The following is a 17,679-nucleotide window of genomic DNA, read 5'->3' on the forward strand; positions in this document are numbered from 1 at the left end:
TAGTTCTAGTTTGTTTTAATCTCTTTCAAGACTGAATATTTTTACTGATTATTGGACTGGTGTTTTTCTTCAATGTGACTTATGATATCTAACATACAATTAGTTATATGTCCTTTGCCAGTTGGAGTACAGGCAGGGAGGTGATTTGCTCATGGTCACACAGCGGTGTCAGTAGTGGGATCTCCACCCACAACCTCATGGTTTGAAGTCCACAGTTTTAATAACTGTGTCACACTGCCTACCTTTTCTACCAGAAATAGCATGATCTAATCTGTGAACAGCAATATAAATTAGAGCAAATAATCATATTATTCAGAAGCAATTAGTACTGTTTTGTAAACCTAGTAAGGTGTTTTATTACCACAAACAACTGTCCATACATTTCATCAGATATTACTGAGCACGCAATGCAAATACTTTCAAATTACAAAAAAAAAAAAATTCCAATACATTACTTGGAACATCTGAGCTCAATGTATAACTTTGCTGAGATTTCTGATGAAACTCAAAAGGAGACACTTGTGAGAACACTAGGATATATTTCCTCAGGAGAAAGATCTAAAAAGACAGAAGAAAATATCTCAATTTTATTTCTTTTTGATCTCATTGTTGTCTAGGAGAAACCACAAAGATATTAAGGGTATCACTTTTTGAATTTTCATTCATTTTGGAGTGTGAAAAGTCATTAAGAAGACTAGTAGGATGTTAGGTTGTATATCACAATGTGTTAAGTACAAGTGAAAGGAGGTGATGCTTAAGTTATATAACGCAAAAGTGAGAACTCACCCATAGTCTCAATATAACATAATTAAAAAAGGCACTGTAGCAATGCCTGAAATAGTCCAACAAAAAGCCACTAGTCTATATGAGATGAAAGGAAAGAATGTGAATTTCCCTTGGGATTAATAAAGTATCTATCTATCTATCTATCTATCTATCTATCTATCTATCTATCTATCTATCTATCTATCTATCTATCTATCTATCTATCTATCTATCTATCTATCTATCTATCTATCTATCTGAAGAAGTTGGGCATTTTAAATTACAAGAAAAAAAAAAGATTAAAAGAAGAATGGTATGGCTGTTTAAAATTATTATAGTGGGTACCAGCTGTTACTTTAAAATGGGTTCTTCAGTAAGGACATGGACACAAAAGTAAAATGGTTAAGGGCAAAATTTGGAAAAAAAGTTGAAAGAGAACTATATACACACTAAATAAACTACTAAGTAGAGTGGCAGATGAAGGCAAAAGTTAAGAGAATAATGATTGACAAGCTATGTTGGTCAAATTGGCTTGTTCTCATCATAGTTTGTATTATACTGGTACATTCAGAACGAGAAGTATTCTTTAAATACATTATAATAGTGACCATATATTTTATAGGCTTACATTTATTATGCAAAGTGGTTCAATGCATGTTTAGTGACACATAAGGTCAATGGATCTCATACTTAACATAAATAAAAAAATAACTTAAGGAGTTTTCAATGCTGCTGCATGTACAGTAGTAGTTTAAAGAATTTTAAACTGCAATCTTTTTATTCCTTACACAGATACATTTTTAGTAACATTTAGAACCTGCAATGCACTTAATAATTGAATGTACACACTGAAAAAGACCAAAAGCAAGCTGTACTATAAATTAAATTATGCTTTAAATAAAGTATATAAACTATAAAACAAATGCAATCCTCATATAATAAAGCAAGTACTCCCAAACTGATTAGGCTGTAGATTTAGATTAACTTAAGCAAACATTTACATCGAATGTGTAGAGGTATGAAAACCACAACTGTCGGAGTTGTAGTCTCACTATGAAGAGCCCTAACTTGAAATTCAAACATAGGCTTGTTTTACCTTGTCTGCCTGTTTTTTTTTTATATTTTACTGTTTATTTTTTTGTTTTCCTTAGCAATGTGGTTTTCTTTCCACACCTACTCAGATACATGTGCATTATGTTGATTGATGACGCTAATTGTCTGTGTGTGTGTGTGTCTCTGCCCTTCAATAGACGCCAATAGACGCATCCAGAATTAATTAAAGGGTCTTTCCCAGTGCTGTTAATACATGTCCCAACCTCACAAACACTTCTGAATTGGATTTAACTTAATGTTTCAAATAATTTCTGTACTTTTTCTTTTCTAGATGCTCCAATTTTCTTCTCACATTTCTTCCCACATTCCAATAAATTGTACGATGTATTAGTGACTCTAAATTAGTTTAGCATTAAAGGGATGGAAAAATAAATGAAATAATGTACAAAAATAAGCATTGTTATTAAATAATTGAAAATGATTTAAACAGGATTTAAAGGTGTTTCCATACTGATGTGTCATTTTACAAACTGTGTATTGCAACATTTGCTGTTGTATAAATAAAAGACATAATCTGTAAAAAAAAAAAAATCAAGATCATGGCAGTTTCAAAATATCACACATCTCTTTTATCAGATTAATAGTGTTTCTTAACATTTTTATATTATAATACCCCCACAGATATAATGAATATTTTTTTTGAGGCCTCTACTGAACCACATTCATTCAGGTAGCTTTACATTAGCTACACATAGCAGTCAAATCACCTTAACTTCCTCAGTAGACAGTAAAATGCTCTACTCTAAGTCCAGGGTGACAATTTAAATATGAAACGTGCTAATGTGAATCCATCTAACTGTTCTCATTACTATGTATTCAGTTTAGAGGCACAGCGAGGTAATGCTTATCCTGGCAATATTGGATACAAAGCATAAATCACCCCTGTGCAGAATGCCTGTTGTGCTGTAAAATTTTACATATAAGTTGATAAATTATTTTGTATGTCTTTACTTGTATGGTTAAGTATCCCGCTCCCTTTTAGGACTGAGTCTCGTTGTAATTTTATGACAGGGTTGGGGAAATGCCACAAACCAGTTTGGCAAGTGATTCTCTTCAGGACTCTCTCAGTCAACCCCACAGGAAAGCCAGACTACCCTAGCTGGTAAATATCAGCTACACAAATGATTTTGGGGCAGCTGTGAAGGTATTCTGTGCCCCATTGGTCTGAAGTATGGCTGTTTGGAATTGACTTGTATCAGAAGCCTTTAAGTACCACTACTGTATGTGTTATTGGCTATAAGGTTTGAACAGAAAACCTATACATTTGCTTGGTTTATCCCTCCCTATTTCTCTCTTACAAACATCACAATGAAGAAGCATCTCTCTGTCACACCATTGCCATGAGGAGCACAACTCGGCACCAATATTGAAACAGGCATGCCCTGTTCTGAAGAAAGCTGACCAAAATGAACTAGAGACATTTAAAGTAACTACAAGTCTGTGTGCTGCCTGAAACGACACATCAGCATTTATCAGGTTGTATGGCTGCCAATATTCAAATGTACTTTGCTTACTGATGATGATAGAAAGCCACAATGCATGAGTCAAAGTAAAAAGACATTTTGTGCCATTGAGAAGTCCTTCCATTAATAGGATTACTGAATTCAAAGAAATATAATGTTTAAATGATTGGTAATATATTACAAAATAAGGATTGTCTCACATTACATCCAATAATACATACATACATACATACAGTATATAATCAATTTTATTTGAGGAAAATAACATTCCATATTCCACAAGTCAAATTTAACAAAACTGAATTCAATCCCCATGCATACAGATATTGACATGTCACTCAATTACCTCTTTTCTAATTTTCTTCATCAATGGCTGTGTCAGAGAACTGTGATTTGCTTCACAACCAATCTCCACCTCGGGGCTCCAAAGAGAATCTTTGACCTGAAGTGTTGAGCTGATGTTGTAGGTCCCATCCTGAAGGAGAGTGGCAGGTGTTTGCTCCCTGCTGTTGGGCACCTCTTGGACAGAATGGACCCAGGACAGGGTTATATCAGAGGGGTAGAAACCTTCAGCGATGCAAGTCAGTGTCAGTACACTGGGATCATCAACTGATGTCTGGTAAAAAATGTTCAGTTTGGGAACCGCTATGACAAAGAAACAAAAAAGCAGTAGGAAAATATAATAGAGCTTAATAAAAAAGTGTAAACCCTCTACATGCGTAAAAGAAGTGTTGGAGCAAACTGTGTTGGTTCACCCTTTGAACCATACTTGTGCAATTTTGCACTGGATTTTCTGATCACAGTGGTGGGAAAAAGGCAAATAACAAAGGAAGATAGAATAGACCATTACAACTCTTAAAAGTTTAGGTCTTTTTAGAGAAATTGCAAAGATGTCAGTGATTATAGTTTCCTACACTATCAAAAGGAACTTAGAAACTGTAGAAAACAAGGACAGGTCTGGCAGGCCCAAAGACATAACAGAATCAGAGGACAATTTTCTGAGACAATTTCAGTAATCTGACCAAAACTGATTGCCATCTCAATGCTGAGAAGTACAAACAGATTCTTATCCATCCATCTCACTCAGTACCATCAAGGAGGTATCTGGTTGGGCTCAACTTCATTCTGCAGGATGACAATGACCTCAAACACAAGATAATAATAATGATAAAAAATAACTATTCAACAAAAACAGGAGCAGTTAAACCTTCAACAGATGGTATGATCCACACAGACACCGATCTCAGCATTTTCAAGCCAGTGTGAAATTACAAGTCAGACAGCCAAACTATGTAGTGAAACAGTAGGAAGTTCTCCAAAGGCTTGAAACCATACAAATAGTGTCAGAGACGTCATGACACCTTTGCCGAACAGAAATGGCAAAGGTGGACATACCAAATGTTGATTTAATTTATGTATTTTTTCTTCTTATTGTTTACTCAGAATGAATCATGATATTGGCTTGGAAATCTGCCCTGTTTTACTGTAATTTTCACAAGTGTATATACATTTGGAAATGTAATGATTACATTTTAAGACAAGTGAAAGTAATTATGCCCAGTTTTGGAAATTAGTTGAAATCCTCTCACTATTCCAGTACTCTCCAAGCAATTCCTTTTCCAAGTGCCAAGAGCAAGAGGCTTAAGAAACTGCACTTCAGATAACCTGTCACTTTACCCTACTTCTACCCCAACCATTCCCTTTCCAAGAAACAGGCTTCCAGCAAATTATACATTCCTCTTTGGAAAACTAGATTTAACAGAGCTTCAGCTAGAATATAATTACATTTGTTTTGTGAAACATTTTATTGAAAAACTGAAAAATTAAATTCAGCAGAGTAAATTGATTTATTTTGAGCCTGGTTTCCATTCTTAAATTTTCCAACCTGCTTTTCCATTTCAGGATCACGAGTAGGAATGGACAAAAGAATGAACTAACCATGGACAAGATCTCTGATTATTGCAGATCACTCTCATTCATACAGGGACCAATTTAGAGGTGCCCTCTAAACCAACATGTGCATCGTTGAGTAAGGGAGGAGAACTAGAAACCCTTGGGAAAAAACCCACCTGCACAAACATACTGTCATGTTTTTGTCATGGTGATTCAAATGCTATCATTGACTGGATAGTGTTTGAAAACTAAATTTAAAAGTTAAAAATAACATTGAATAACAAAATGTAACCTTTTTCTCATATGAATCAATACAATAGTTAATCTTACAATATTTGTTGTGCTGAATTAAAATATGTAATGAGAATTTCTCCGTCACACAAGGGTTTTAACTGACATAGTACTGAAATAAACATATAGTTACACTATATATACATGGTGGGAACATCTCACCTAAAATGTAGACAATTTTCTGCTATACTTGGCCTCAGGAATATCCCCTTGAAGGGTTCATCAGTAGCCAACAAGCACATTGAGACTCCACTTGCTTTGGTATCACTTTTATATTTCAGAAATGTCCTGATGACACTATTCACGATACTCATTGCTGACCCCTCAGCAGATGAGAATCAAAAATAAAATATTTTTAAAGATGTTAACACATTGGCATGTGGTCACCAACTACCATGGAACTGCACCTCAGACAACAAGTAGACTCCAGTCTCAGCATGTCCATATGTGAAACTCTCGCACAACAAGCCTCTTTTAGGCTATTCTGGGAAATTATAAACTGTTCACAAACAGCAATAAAACATTTGATCATAAACTTAACTTTAAAAACCCATATATTTTAATAAAGGTTTATATACTGTACTAAAATACAGCCTAACTAAAAATACATACCCCAAAACTATGGGTGAAAGAAAAATTCTGAGTAGTGTACATTTCTGAAATCAGCATTAAAAACACCCCTAAATTGTTCTGTAACAAGGTATTTGTTGACCAGTGTAATTAAATTCTATATACATTTATGTTAAATAGTTTTAGAAGACATTGTAAGTACTTTGATTACCTTTCACTGACAGTAGGGAGCTCTTGTTAATGGACACTATTGTTTTTTGTATACAATAGGCTGAACATATGATGTGACCGATGTCACAAAACCCCATGTTTGTAATGAACAGACTGCTACTGATGTTTGAGCGTTTGGTAATATTAAAGCGACCTTCAGTAAGGAGTTTATTTTCTTTGGCCTCAGTGCCAGCTGGATGCATGTTCCTGTGATGCCAGTGCAACTTTAAAATTCTACAGCCTTCTCCTTCCTCCACAATACAGAAGAACTGAGCATTTTGTCCAAGCAGAACAGAGAGAGATGAAGGAGAGAGGAGAATATGAACTGCAAAGCTTAGGGTGACACCTGCCAAAAAAAAAAAAATCAGATTAAAACAAAATAATAATAAGTTATTGCTAATCCTTGTTCCTTCTAAAGCATTCATATTTAAGCCTTTAATGCTTATACTTCAAAAGTATGTTGTAATATGGATTTCTTACGTTTAGATATTTCATAGATGAAACAATCTTATGAAACATGTAATGTTTTATTATAATTTAATACTAACCATTTAATTAATAATTTTTCACCTAAAACTAGGAGGTTTATGATCCCAGCTCTTGAGTTTGAGTACTAGCTGGCAGTGAATGTTTGGAATTTGCACAATCCTGTTGTTTCTGCTTAGACTTTCCTCCAGATACGGTAGTTTACTCTGTTTACTGTCTTTTCACTTAGATTGATATCAGAAGCATAAGCTAAAATTAAGGTGAAATTTCATTACAGTAATTGGCACACATGATGAAAAGGTAAGAGTACCGCACCATAGCTGCACCCTTTATTTCCTACAGTTACATTACAATTAAAGTAACCTGGCAAAGAACTGTTCATTGGATCACTGATATAAATAAATAAATAAATAAATAGTTATTTATTGCATTTTAAAGGATCTATCTATCTAGTTAGCTGCTTACAGTTTAAATTCATGTTAACAATAAAGAACAATTAAGGTGAAGCTCTTCAAATAAACATTAAAGAGATGAAAAAATGCAGCTGGCTCTCTTTGTATATACATTGATGTTACTGATGTGTTTCAGACTTATACAGGATGGTAAATAACTAAAGAGTAACTGAAGTGTATTTTTGAAGCTATAAGCTTCTGAGTGCGACTGAATTACGTTTTAACTTCTTCCTCTTTTTAAAGTGTATCTGCAACTCAGTATCAGAATATTTTTAACTACAAAGCATCCAGTTTTACAATATTTTCAAAGCTAATAGAATGTTGTGGGTGATGGATTTCCTTTCAGTTTTATGAAAGATAAATTCTTGCGCTTAACCTAAATTTTTCATTAAGAGTTACTAAACAGTTATTAAATCTGGAATTACATCAATTGTTCCACATACCATTTACAATTATTTTACAAATGAAAAACACATATTGATCGCTTTTCACAATGTAATGTCCAAATATCTTTTAATCACATATTGTTTGTCAAATGGATTTCATGTTTACAAAGATATCTTTTCTGCAGATTTAAAAATCAAATCAGTTTGAGGACATGTTAGTAAAGAAAACTTAAGAGCAATCGTCTAAGGTGGACAGGGCAAGGAAAAGGTGCAATGCCAATATGCTGTGATGCTGCTTTTAATATGCCTATTTTTATGGCCCACTTACTCAGTTTAAACTCACAGAAATGTAAGTCTTTTGTCCATAGCATCTGGTAGAAAGGTGTTGGCTGGGGTGGGTTTCTGTTGCTTCTCATCACAGTAAGCACTACATTTAACTGCATTTCTTTCAACTCTGAAAGAAAGCATGAAGTCTAAGTCCATAGGGGTAACCTAATCTAACTGACACAGAGAGAATGTAGGAGATAAAACATGCTGAGATCACTCTAAGCAGCTTTCATAAATGATGTCTGCATAATAAGATGAATTCCAGTTGTAAGGAAATATATACATTATGTTTTTGTAAACATGTTTCAACATTCTGCTTTGAATTTTGATTTTATGTTGCATGTAATTTAAAACATGCTGCATTTGTACTTATATTAAAGCACATTGGGCTCTGACTTAATGAGATTACATTTAATTGTAAAAACACTTTATCTCATTTTCCTGACTTTAATTTCTAAATTAAATGAAAACTACTTTTATATTCTCTTTAAATATTAAAATTGTATAGTACTCACCTGTGAGGAATAAAATCCAAACGTTTATATTAATCCAAACCATATTGTACACTTCTATTTCCTCAAAGTACAAAGAACTATTACAAAAATGCTTGACTGCTTCAAAATGATTGGTTTCTTGTTTAACCACAAGACTATGACAAAAAAAAAAAAAATAAATAAAGCCTCCGCAGCATATTGCGACTGTTGGACCCTCTTGAGACTATATACGAATGAACAGAAAACTGTTATGTTATTTACACTTAAAAAGGAGAATAGATACTGGCCTAGATAAAACTAAAAGATATTGTAACATTGCTTTTCTGCCTTGATGGAATAATTGAATCATTTTCAACATGGAATAACAAATTCCATTTGTTCTTGATAGCATGTATAAAGTAATGATAAATATTTCATCCATCCATCTATTATCCAACCCACAAAATCCTAACTACAGGGTCACGGGGTCTGCTGGAGCCAATCCCAGCCAACACAGGGCAAGGCAGGAAACAAACCCAGGGCAGGGTGCCAGCCCACTGTTGAAATATTTCACATTATATTTAATATTTTAGATGTAATTTAATAAACTTCAGTCTAGGCCTTGAATATGCATGTGTAGAATTATTATGATGCACCCGTAGTGTGCTGTAACACTTGATATTTTCTTTATTGCTTAAAGTAGAATCCCTTTTTAGCTGAATTAAAAGTATTTGACAGATGGCCTTGTTTGATTCTCATTGTTTGCTGTCTCTCTCCAAGTTATCATTTTTAATTCTGGGTGCCTTCCCAGCATATTCTGTTTTAATTTGCATTGTGTACACAGTGAATGCTGTTACTGATTTTGCAGTCCTACATTTGGGTAGACCTCATGAGATTGGGGCTTGTTTTATATGCATTTTCTGTTTGGATGAACAATAGCTCATTATTTCAGGCTCTAACTACAGAAGACAAAACTGTGAAACTATCAAGCTTTTACATAAGAACACCATTTGACAAGACTTGCTTTAACATTGTCTTGTAGCATGTGGTTTGCTTCACCCAAAAATGTGCTTGTTAAAATTACACACTAACCTGCAAAATTCCTAAGAATTATGTTATGTCTTAATCAGGAAAATTGTAAGGTTACCTTTTCCAAGATTGTTGACTTAACATTTTTATAGTTGATATACTCGCCAGTAAACTTCTTATATTTAATGCATGAATAAAAGCAACTGTTGATTGATTTTAATTTGTGATGGACTCAAAAATTTAAAATAATAATAAAAAAATAGCACAATGTAAGGGACAATGTTGAAATGAAAAATTAGCTTAATGTTTGATACAATTGGTGTCACAGGTGTTTGTGATTCATCAGGTTTGTTTCATGGCTTCATAAGATACCTCAGCTTGCTTCTACCCTTTGGAGTCTGCAGTTGCGATTGTTTAACATGAGGACAAGAGCTGCGCCAATGAAAGTCAAGTAAGCCATTATGAAGCTGAAAAACAAGAATCAACCCATTTGAGACATCAGTAACACCTTAGGATGATCTAAATCAACTGTCTGGAATATCATTAAGAAGAGCTCAGTAATTGCAATGGGACTGGTAGGCCAAGGTAGACCACCATTGCTGATGACAGAAGAATCCTCATTATGATAAAGAAAAAGCCCCAAACGCCTGCCTGACAGATCAGAAACCGTCTTCAGGAAGTACATGTGGACATGTCAGAGACGCCTATCTACATAAGATTTCATGAACAGAAGCAGAGGTTGCCCTGCAAGGTGCAAACCGCATAAACAGGATGGCCAGATTACAGATGGTGAAAAAGGACTTCAAAGAGCCTGCAAAATTCTGGTTAATGGTTTTGTGTACTGATGAGGCAAAGATGAACCTACAGCAGAGTGATGGCAAGAGCAAAGAGTGGACACAAAAAGGATCTGCCCAAGATTCAAAACATACCTCCTCATCTGTTAAACACGGTGCTGGGGTGTTATGGCTCAGGCATGTATGGCTGCCACAGGTCCTGGGACATTTCTCTTCTTTGATGATGGAACTGCTGATGGCAGTTGCACAATGAATTCTGAGATGTATAGAAACATCTGAATTGCTCAGGTTCCAGTAAATGCCTCCAAACTCACCAGGTGACATTTAGTCCGACAACACGATAATGAGCCAAACATACTGCTGAGGCAACAGAGGAATTTATCAAAGCTAAAAATGGAAAATTCTTTAATGGTCAAGCCAGTCACCCTATTTAAATCCAAATGAGCAGGCCTTCCATATGCTGAAGAGAAAACCTGAGGGATAATCCCCAAAACAAGCAGGAGCTGAAGATGGCATTATTAGAGACTTGGCAGAACTTTACCAGAGAAGATCTTCAGCCCCAGGTGATGTCTATGAATTGCAGACTTTAAGCAATCATTGCCTGCAAGGGATATGCGACAAAGTATTTCAGGTTATTTTTGACCCACTGTTGACTTCAGTCGATTTTCCACCGCATTTAGGGTAGTATTGTTCATAACCTGTAATAAACTTCTAAATGTTATCTTTCCAACTTAGAAATGTGAAGGGTTTTAATAAAGCACCTCGACTTTACAAAAAGCAAAAAGCTCCTAAATGTCATAATGTTGTACAGCTGATACGCATTTTGAACACGGCATTTTCTATCAGGTCAGTTTTGATCTACCATGTACTTTGGTGGATTTTTTTCCATTTGCGATCCTTTCTTTGTTTACAACCCATAATAACATCCTAAATGTCATGTCTGCTGAATCATTGGAAGTAAAGGTATGGAGGATCAGTCCATTTAAAATAGGGTGCAAATTGTGATGTCCAGAGCACCCAGATCAAAAAGATCTGTAAGGTACAATACTGACTCAGCATGTGGATGGACGGCCAGGAACCATGCCCGCCATACGCCTTTGACATTGGGATTGGGGACACAGGCATGGGACTTCAGAGCCCAGCCTTGTTGGACTCTGTGGCCACCAGCAGGAGGGAGCTGCATGGCTGTGTGGGCTGGAAACCAGCTATACCTGAAAGTGCAGCCTGAATTAGGTTAATTATTGCCTGAAGCACTTCTGGGTGGGCTATATAAGGAGCCAGCAGCCATCATGCCTTCCGGGGACACAGTGTGCATCCCATGGCTGCTCCCTCAGTCCTAGTGTCAAGGGTGTCCCTGCCGCCATGAGTTCTGGCCGTCCACCATAGCTATTATTCCCAACGTTTTCTTTTGTGAAAGTTGATGGTAGTTAGATCACTGTGTCAAAGGACCACCAACAGTGTTACACAGGATGGAGAGGTAAAAGGGAAAAGGCTGACCAATTCAGGAGGCTGAATTATCAGTGAAGGCAAAAGCTTAAGATTGGCGCAGTGGTAGCATTGCTGCCTGCAGTAAGGAGACCTGGGTTCACTTCCCGGGTCCTCCCTGCGTGGAGTTTGCATGTTCTCCCCGTGTCTGTGTTGGTTTCCTCCGGTGCTCCGGTTTCCTCCCACAGTCCAAAGACATGCAGGTTAGGTGCATTGGCGAGTCTAAATTGTCTCTAGTATGTGCTTGGTGTGTGTGTGTGTGCGCCTGTGGTGGGCTGGTGCCTTAAGCCCTGTGTTGACTGAAATTGGCTCTAGCAAACCCCGTGACCCTGTAGTTAGGATGTAGCAGGTTGGATAATGGATGGATGGATGGCAAAAGCTTAAGAAATGTAATGGATTATATGCAACTGGAAGCTGAATATGGAGATGCCTTTACTGTTTATTTACTAAAAGAACACACATAAGTGAATCAATTAAAGTACAAATACACTGGCTGACAGCTAGGCCAACAAAGTCGGTGTCCTTTGTTTTGATTCTTTGATTTTTATTTTATTATGAATTTCTTCAGCTCTTATGTGTTTCTGTTTCTTTTACCTTTTGGTTATTGTGTGCCTTATATGTTGGTGTTTTATTGTAAACCACTTTGCTGTTTTAAAGGCTTTATAAATAAATAAACTCACAAAGGTACCTACTCAGTCTTTCAAAGAAATAACAGAAGAAAGAATTTCAATACACCCAGAACTGTTGCTGAAAGTCCAACTGTGTGCACTAATGCACATCGAAGTGAAAATGTTTGAAGCTTGCAAAATGAAGCTCATTTGGGACTGATATTATTAAACTTATAGAAATTCAATGGACAATATGAGCCTTTTTACTGCATCAAATGAATTGTAGCAGTCTACCCCATAAATGAGACACATGAAAGAGAACAAACAGGTAATATCAACAATTAACAGACAATTGCTTGATTAGGGACAGAATTGTTTAATATACAAATAGCTCCGGTCTCTACTCCAACACCACAAGTAAACAAACAGGAAAATTATATTATTTTTTACCAGTTAATCATATAATTGATGCCACACAAAATATATTGGGGTGTGCGACCTGTAAGGGTCATTGCAGCACCCAAAATTCCAGACCCAATATCACAGACACAAGTTTAGACTTTAATACAATAAAATACTTTCCAGAGGCTTCCTTCAACAATTGTACAGTACAAACATAATGCAGTACACTCTTCTTATATTGTTTTCCTTCTCTTCCTCCTGGTGAGCTTTGATCACACTCTGCTCCTGACTCCAACTCACCAGGCTGAGGCTGAGCAGCTGCTTTTATAGAAGACCCAGGAGTACTTTTGGTGTCAGGGCATTGCTCATAGGAGACTGTGGTAAAATGAGGTCCACAGCTGGTTGGCATAGTTTTAAATAAATAATCGCCAGACTCACATCTTCAGGTGGGGTGTGGTAGCATGGTGAGAGTGGGTCCCATACTCGATGCAAGAGCGGACGACCCTGAACTTAGTGCACAGGTGCAAGATTGCCCATGACACAAATTGGTGCCAGGAGCTGCTGATTGCCACAGCTGTACCACGCCCTTGCTTTAAAAGGAAGCAAGGGTGGAAAAAGGCTGGAGGTTAAATGATGGAGAGACACAGAAAAGGTAGAAGTGAGTGAGAGATCCGGTGCAAGTGAGTGCAAGAAAGGTGGAGAAGGCACACAGCCTGGAGGAAGTCCTTCAGAGTGTGTGAGGGACTGATAGCCACTCCGACTGAGTGACATACTGTAGGCTGAGAGAGACATACTGAGGGTGGTGCCATGGACCACAGGGAAGTAAGCCAGGCAGCGGGATTCAGAGACTCGATGGGGTGCCCTACCTGGAGCCAGAGAGGGTTACAAGGGGCCCGAGTATAGGAGCAGCACTGAAGGTGAGCTGATCTGTTGGACAGGCGTCTCATTGGCTGCAAGAGCCCGTACTGGGTTAAGCCAAGGAGGCGTCAGTTTTAAAGACTGCACCAGGACTCACGTTTTTAAAGACAGCTTCCTCTCTATGTTTTAACCTCATTTTAAAGGAGTATTTATTTGACTGATTTTAACCTCCACATCTCACCTGTTTTTATGGACTATTTATTTATTGATATTACTTTGAAGAAATGCACTATTTTGATAGGTCACTTTGATTGTTGAACTGTTTTAATAACAGCGCTCTTATCATTTTCTCCATTTGCTTGCTTGGTGTGTTTGTCCTCATCTATTCAGCTCATCCCAGTCATGACTATCGATAATGTCGGCTTTAAAAGGCTCCCAAAATGGAAGAAGGAGCATGGAGCCGACCTACACCGTCACTGAGTCACACCCTGGCGGGAGCCAGAAAACACACTAGAGCTGTTCCATGGCACTATACTTCCCAGCATTCCTTGTGTGTTTCTGTGTGGATATTGAAACCCAGGGATGCTGCCATCTAGTGTATCAGGGAGGTTGTAGCCACGTCTAGTTGTCTGCCCCATCCTTCCATTGCATTGGCTACCGGTGCAGATTTTTCTCCTTCCCAGCTGGGATGCCAACACATTCTTTGTATTGTTGAATTCCTTGGCAAAGACGGAATTGTTCTGTCTTCCCTTTATCTTGGCTTCCCATCCAGGTAATGGATGAGTACCCATCTTATAAGGGATGCCAGCCTATAGGTGTTGTTCATCAAATGTAATATCAAAGAAAAAGTTGACAAGGAAGAATCATGGTTTGGGATGTAAGCAGTGGTGTTTCTGTTGTGCAAAATAAGAACTTTGCTTCTCTCAGTAATTAATTAAAATATTTGCAACAGCTATTTTCATTCATATACAAAATATAATTACATATTGTGAAGGACAGCCGGGTCCCATGCCTGGCAAGGACGCCCCTGCTGCTTATGTTCGGGGTAGCCACCATGGGCAGTCCAGTACCTCCCGGGATGCTTGGTGGCAGCCTGCCTGGCCGACGGCGATTCTCCAACCACCCGCAGGGCTCCATGGGAGATGGAGTCCTCCATAGCCTGGTTGGGGCTCGGATGGCCGCTAGGGGAGCTGCATGGACTCAGCAGTCTCGCTGGATGAATCTTCAGCCCCACCCGGAGGTGCAATCGGGACCAGGTGGTCAAGCACCTGGAACACTTCCGGTGGGTTATAAAGGCCAGCCACCACCACTCAAGGAGCCAGAGTTGGGAGGAGGAGGACTAAGCTTAAGGAGGAGTGGTGGAATAGAAGAAAGAGAGTGTTTTGGTGGTAATTGTGCTTTTGGGATTGTGTTGGGCTGTGTAGCACTGGAAAGACATGTCCCACAGGTGAAGAATATTAATAAAAGCCTCTGTTTATTTTGTGCGTGCCTCTCGTCAGTCTGTGCGGTCGGGCTTATATAGCGCCTGTCACAATATATAGAAAATTTTGTTTCTTGTAATATATAAAATTGTCTTCATAACATTTGTGACAAACCTGTTTCCAGCTGAGGAGCTGGACTAAATGGCCCTGCAGTGCTCTCTATATCATTGGGTCTGTAAGCATGTCCAATCTAAACTTTGTAGCATAGCAATAGGGCTTGAAGATCATTTTCCATAATAATGCAAGGACCGTCTTTTGTCATTTTATTTTAATTGCATATTATTTCCAGCTTTATGATGCTCCTATTCCAAAGAATACAGAATCCTGGTGTGAAAAGAACAGGCATATAGTGTACATAAAAAATATTTTTCAGTTGTTTGATGGCTGTATGATGGTTAGCGCTGCTATGGACATGTAATGTGCAGTTCAAGTCAGACAGTGTGTGAATTCTGCATTTTCTTTCCACTATTGTGGCTTGTCCTCTTCCACCTCAAAGTAAACTGAAGGTTTTTCATGTCAATGTTCGCTGTCAAAATATTTACCTAAACAGCAGGTGGTTGTGAGGTTCTCACTTTGCTTAATATTCAAAACTTCTGTTTATGATGTAATGGATGGCATGCAGAGACTGGCATCCTGGGAGGTCAGTGCAATGGAAGGAACAATTGAGATAAGCACTGAAAAATATTTTCTACCTCAATACGCTAGGTGGCAGATTCCTTGGGTTAGGATCCCCACATGGGCGCACACAGGGTATGCTTGGACCTGTAGTCTCATGAGGTAGCCATGTTGGGTGCCAGGGGCGGCTGATGGGATTCGCAATCCCTACTTGTTGGGACTATCGATTGACCTGTATTTCTGCTTGGCTATGCCCTAGAGCTTGAAGAAACCCCTGGTCCAAGATAAAAGAGGCCTCTAAACCACCTCCAGACGAGTCAGAGTCAGGTGGAAGAAGATGAAGCTTGCCTGGAGGAGTAGAAGGAGAGAAAGAGAAAGAAGAATTGTGTCATATTTGGTTTATAACACTTTTATGCCTTTGTGGAAGGTATTTTGTGAAAATAAACCTCTTACATATATCAGGACTTGTGTGTTTGAGGTTGTTTTAGGGTGCTGCAATGCCCCTGGAGGTCACAACGGTTATATTTTTCAAACAAAAACAAGGTATAAATTATATGTAGACCTGGGGAGTATTTTCCGCACATCGCTTAAATCATCCGTGATCAGATGCCTCATCTTGGATGAGTTAATGCCGGTGAAGCTCATCCGGGATAAGTCAGTTTTTCAAACGCAGCTGTGTAGTAGATTAGTCTAGCTGGATCTAATCATCCGAGATGAATGCGCCCGCTGATTGAAAAGCCCATATATATCGAGTCTAGAAAACATGATCAACAAGTCTTTGATAGGCTGTAACAAAATGACGAAAGAATGGGCATTTTTTCACACAAGCGGAACAGGACCTTTTATTCGAAGGATATGAAGAATTTCAAGATTTAATATGCATAAGGGGTAACACTGCAAAAGCAGCCCAAACCAGAAACCAGAAGTGGCCGACAAATTAAATGCCAATTAGTGTGCATTGTACTTACTGAATGCAGCGTTTCATTTCCTATGTGTCAGATTAATTATTATTTAATATGTCATAATTCCAGATCAAACGTGAGCACAAGGAGAACATGGGAACAGGTTAAAGTGAAGTACAAGAATATACTGTACTTCAAACTGGTAAATATTGGTATATAACTATTTAAAGAATTGTTGACATAAAGAATCATATATAATATAAAAACATTAATTTTAAAGCTAATAAGAAGGCAGACAAGCAAAAACAGGTGGAAGTCCATGCGGTACAGACCTAACCCCTGCAGAAGAGTTGGCTCTCCAGCAAAATGCCCATCGCCCTGTTTCTGAGGGCATTTTTGTTGGGTCATTTGCAGGAATGTCATATCCCTAGAACTTGTGTCTGACCAACGAGATATTGACGAAGGTCAAATATTTGATGAAGACACTGTGTCTGATTATTCATCAGGAGGAGAGGTAAATTTTCCAAATAATGTTTGATCAAACTCCGCTCTGATCAGTCCCATGTGCCCCAATCACATTTGGAAATCCTGTGTGATGAGAATGTTAGGCTGATTGTGAGATTCTTTATGGAACTGTGGGTGTTTTTTCCTGTGTATTACCTACCTGCAAAGGCATGAAACACTTTTTATTGTCTGCACACGCAGGTGTCCAGGAAACACTAAAATATTTCAGAGCTAAACAAACTTTATGAATTGCCTGGCAAACTGCACTTTTAGATAGATTTTCCGCACGCCTACAGTATATAAAAAGTGCCGCTTCAAAAAACTCAAAACAATGCATACTGTCTGTGTGGTTGTGAGAGTCCAACTTCTCCTAGTTTGACTTTGAATATAAGGTGCTAATAAATCTTTGAGGTACAATATTCCCCTCGGCTAGAACGTTATCTTTCAAAAGAATTTCCTCCGGGAACAATAAAGGATCTTGTCGATCGCGCAAAACCCTCTCTATATGAAAGTCTCTTATAATTTGCGTACCAATATCAATTAGTAACTCATTCATGAACAGCAAAGCCATG

General features: G+C 37.8%; 1 gene segment (V, D, J or C); it reads right to left on the bottom strand.

The window, feature by feature from the left end:
- Positions 1–266: 266 nt before the first annotated feature.
- Positions 267–13,156, bottom strand: LOC120536389. The segment is given in 5 exon segments: positions 267–271; positions 456–558; positions 3,688–3,986; positions 6,307–6,651; positions 13,048–13,156. Coding segments are annotated over 5 exon segments (861 nt in total).
- Positions 13,157–17,679: the final 4,523 nt, after the last annotated feature.

Source organism: Polypterus senegalus, chromosome 10 (genome assembly GCF_016835505.1).
Source record: "Polypterus senegalus isolate Bchr_013 chromosome 10, ASM1683550v1, whole genome shotgun sequence".
Taxonomy (NCBI): domain Eukaryota; kingdom Metazoa; phylum Chordata; class Cladistia; order Polypteriformes; family Polypteridae; genus Polypterus; species Polypterus senegalus.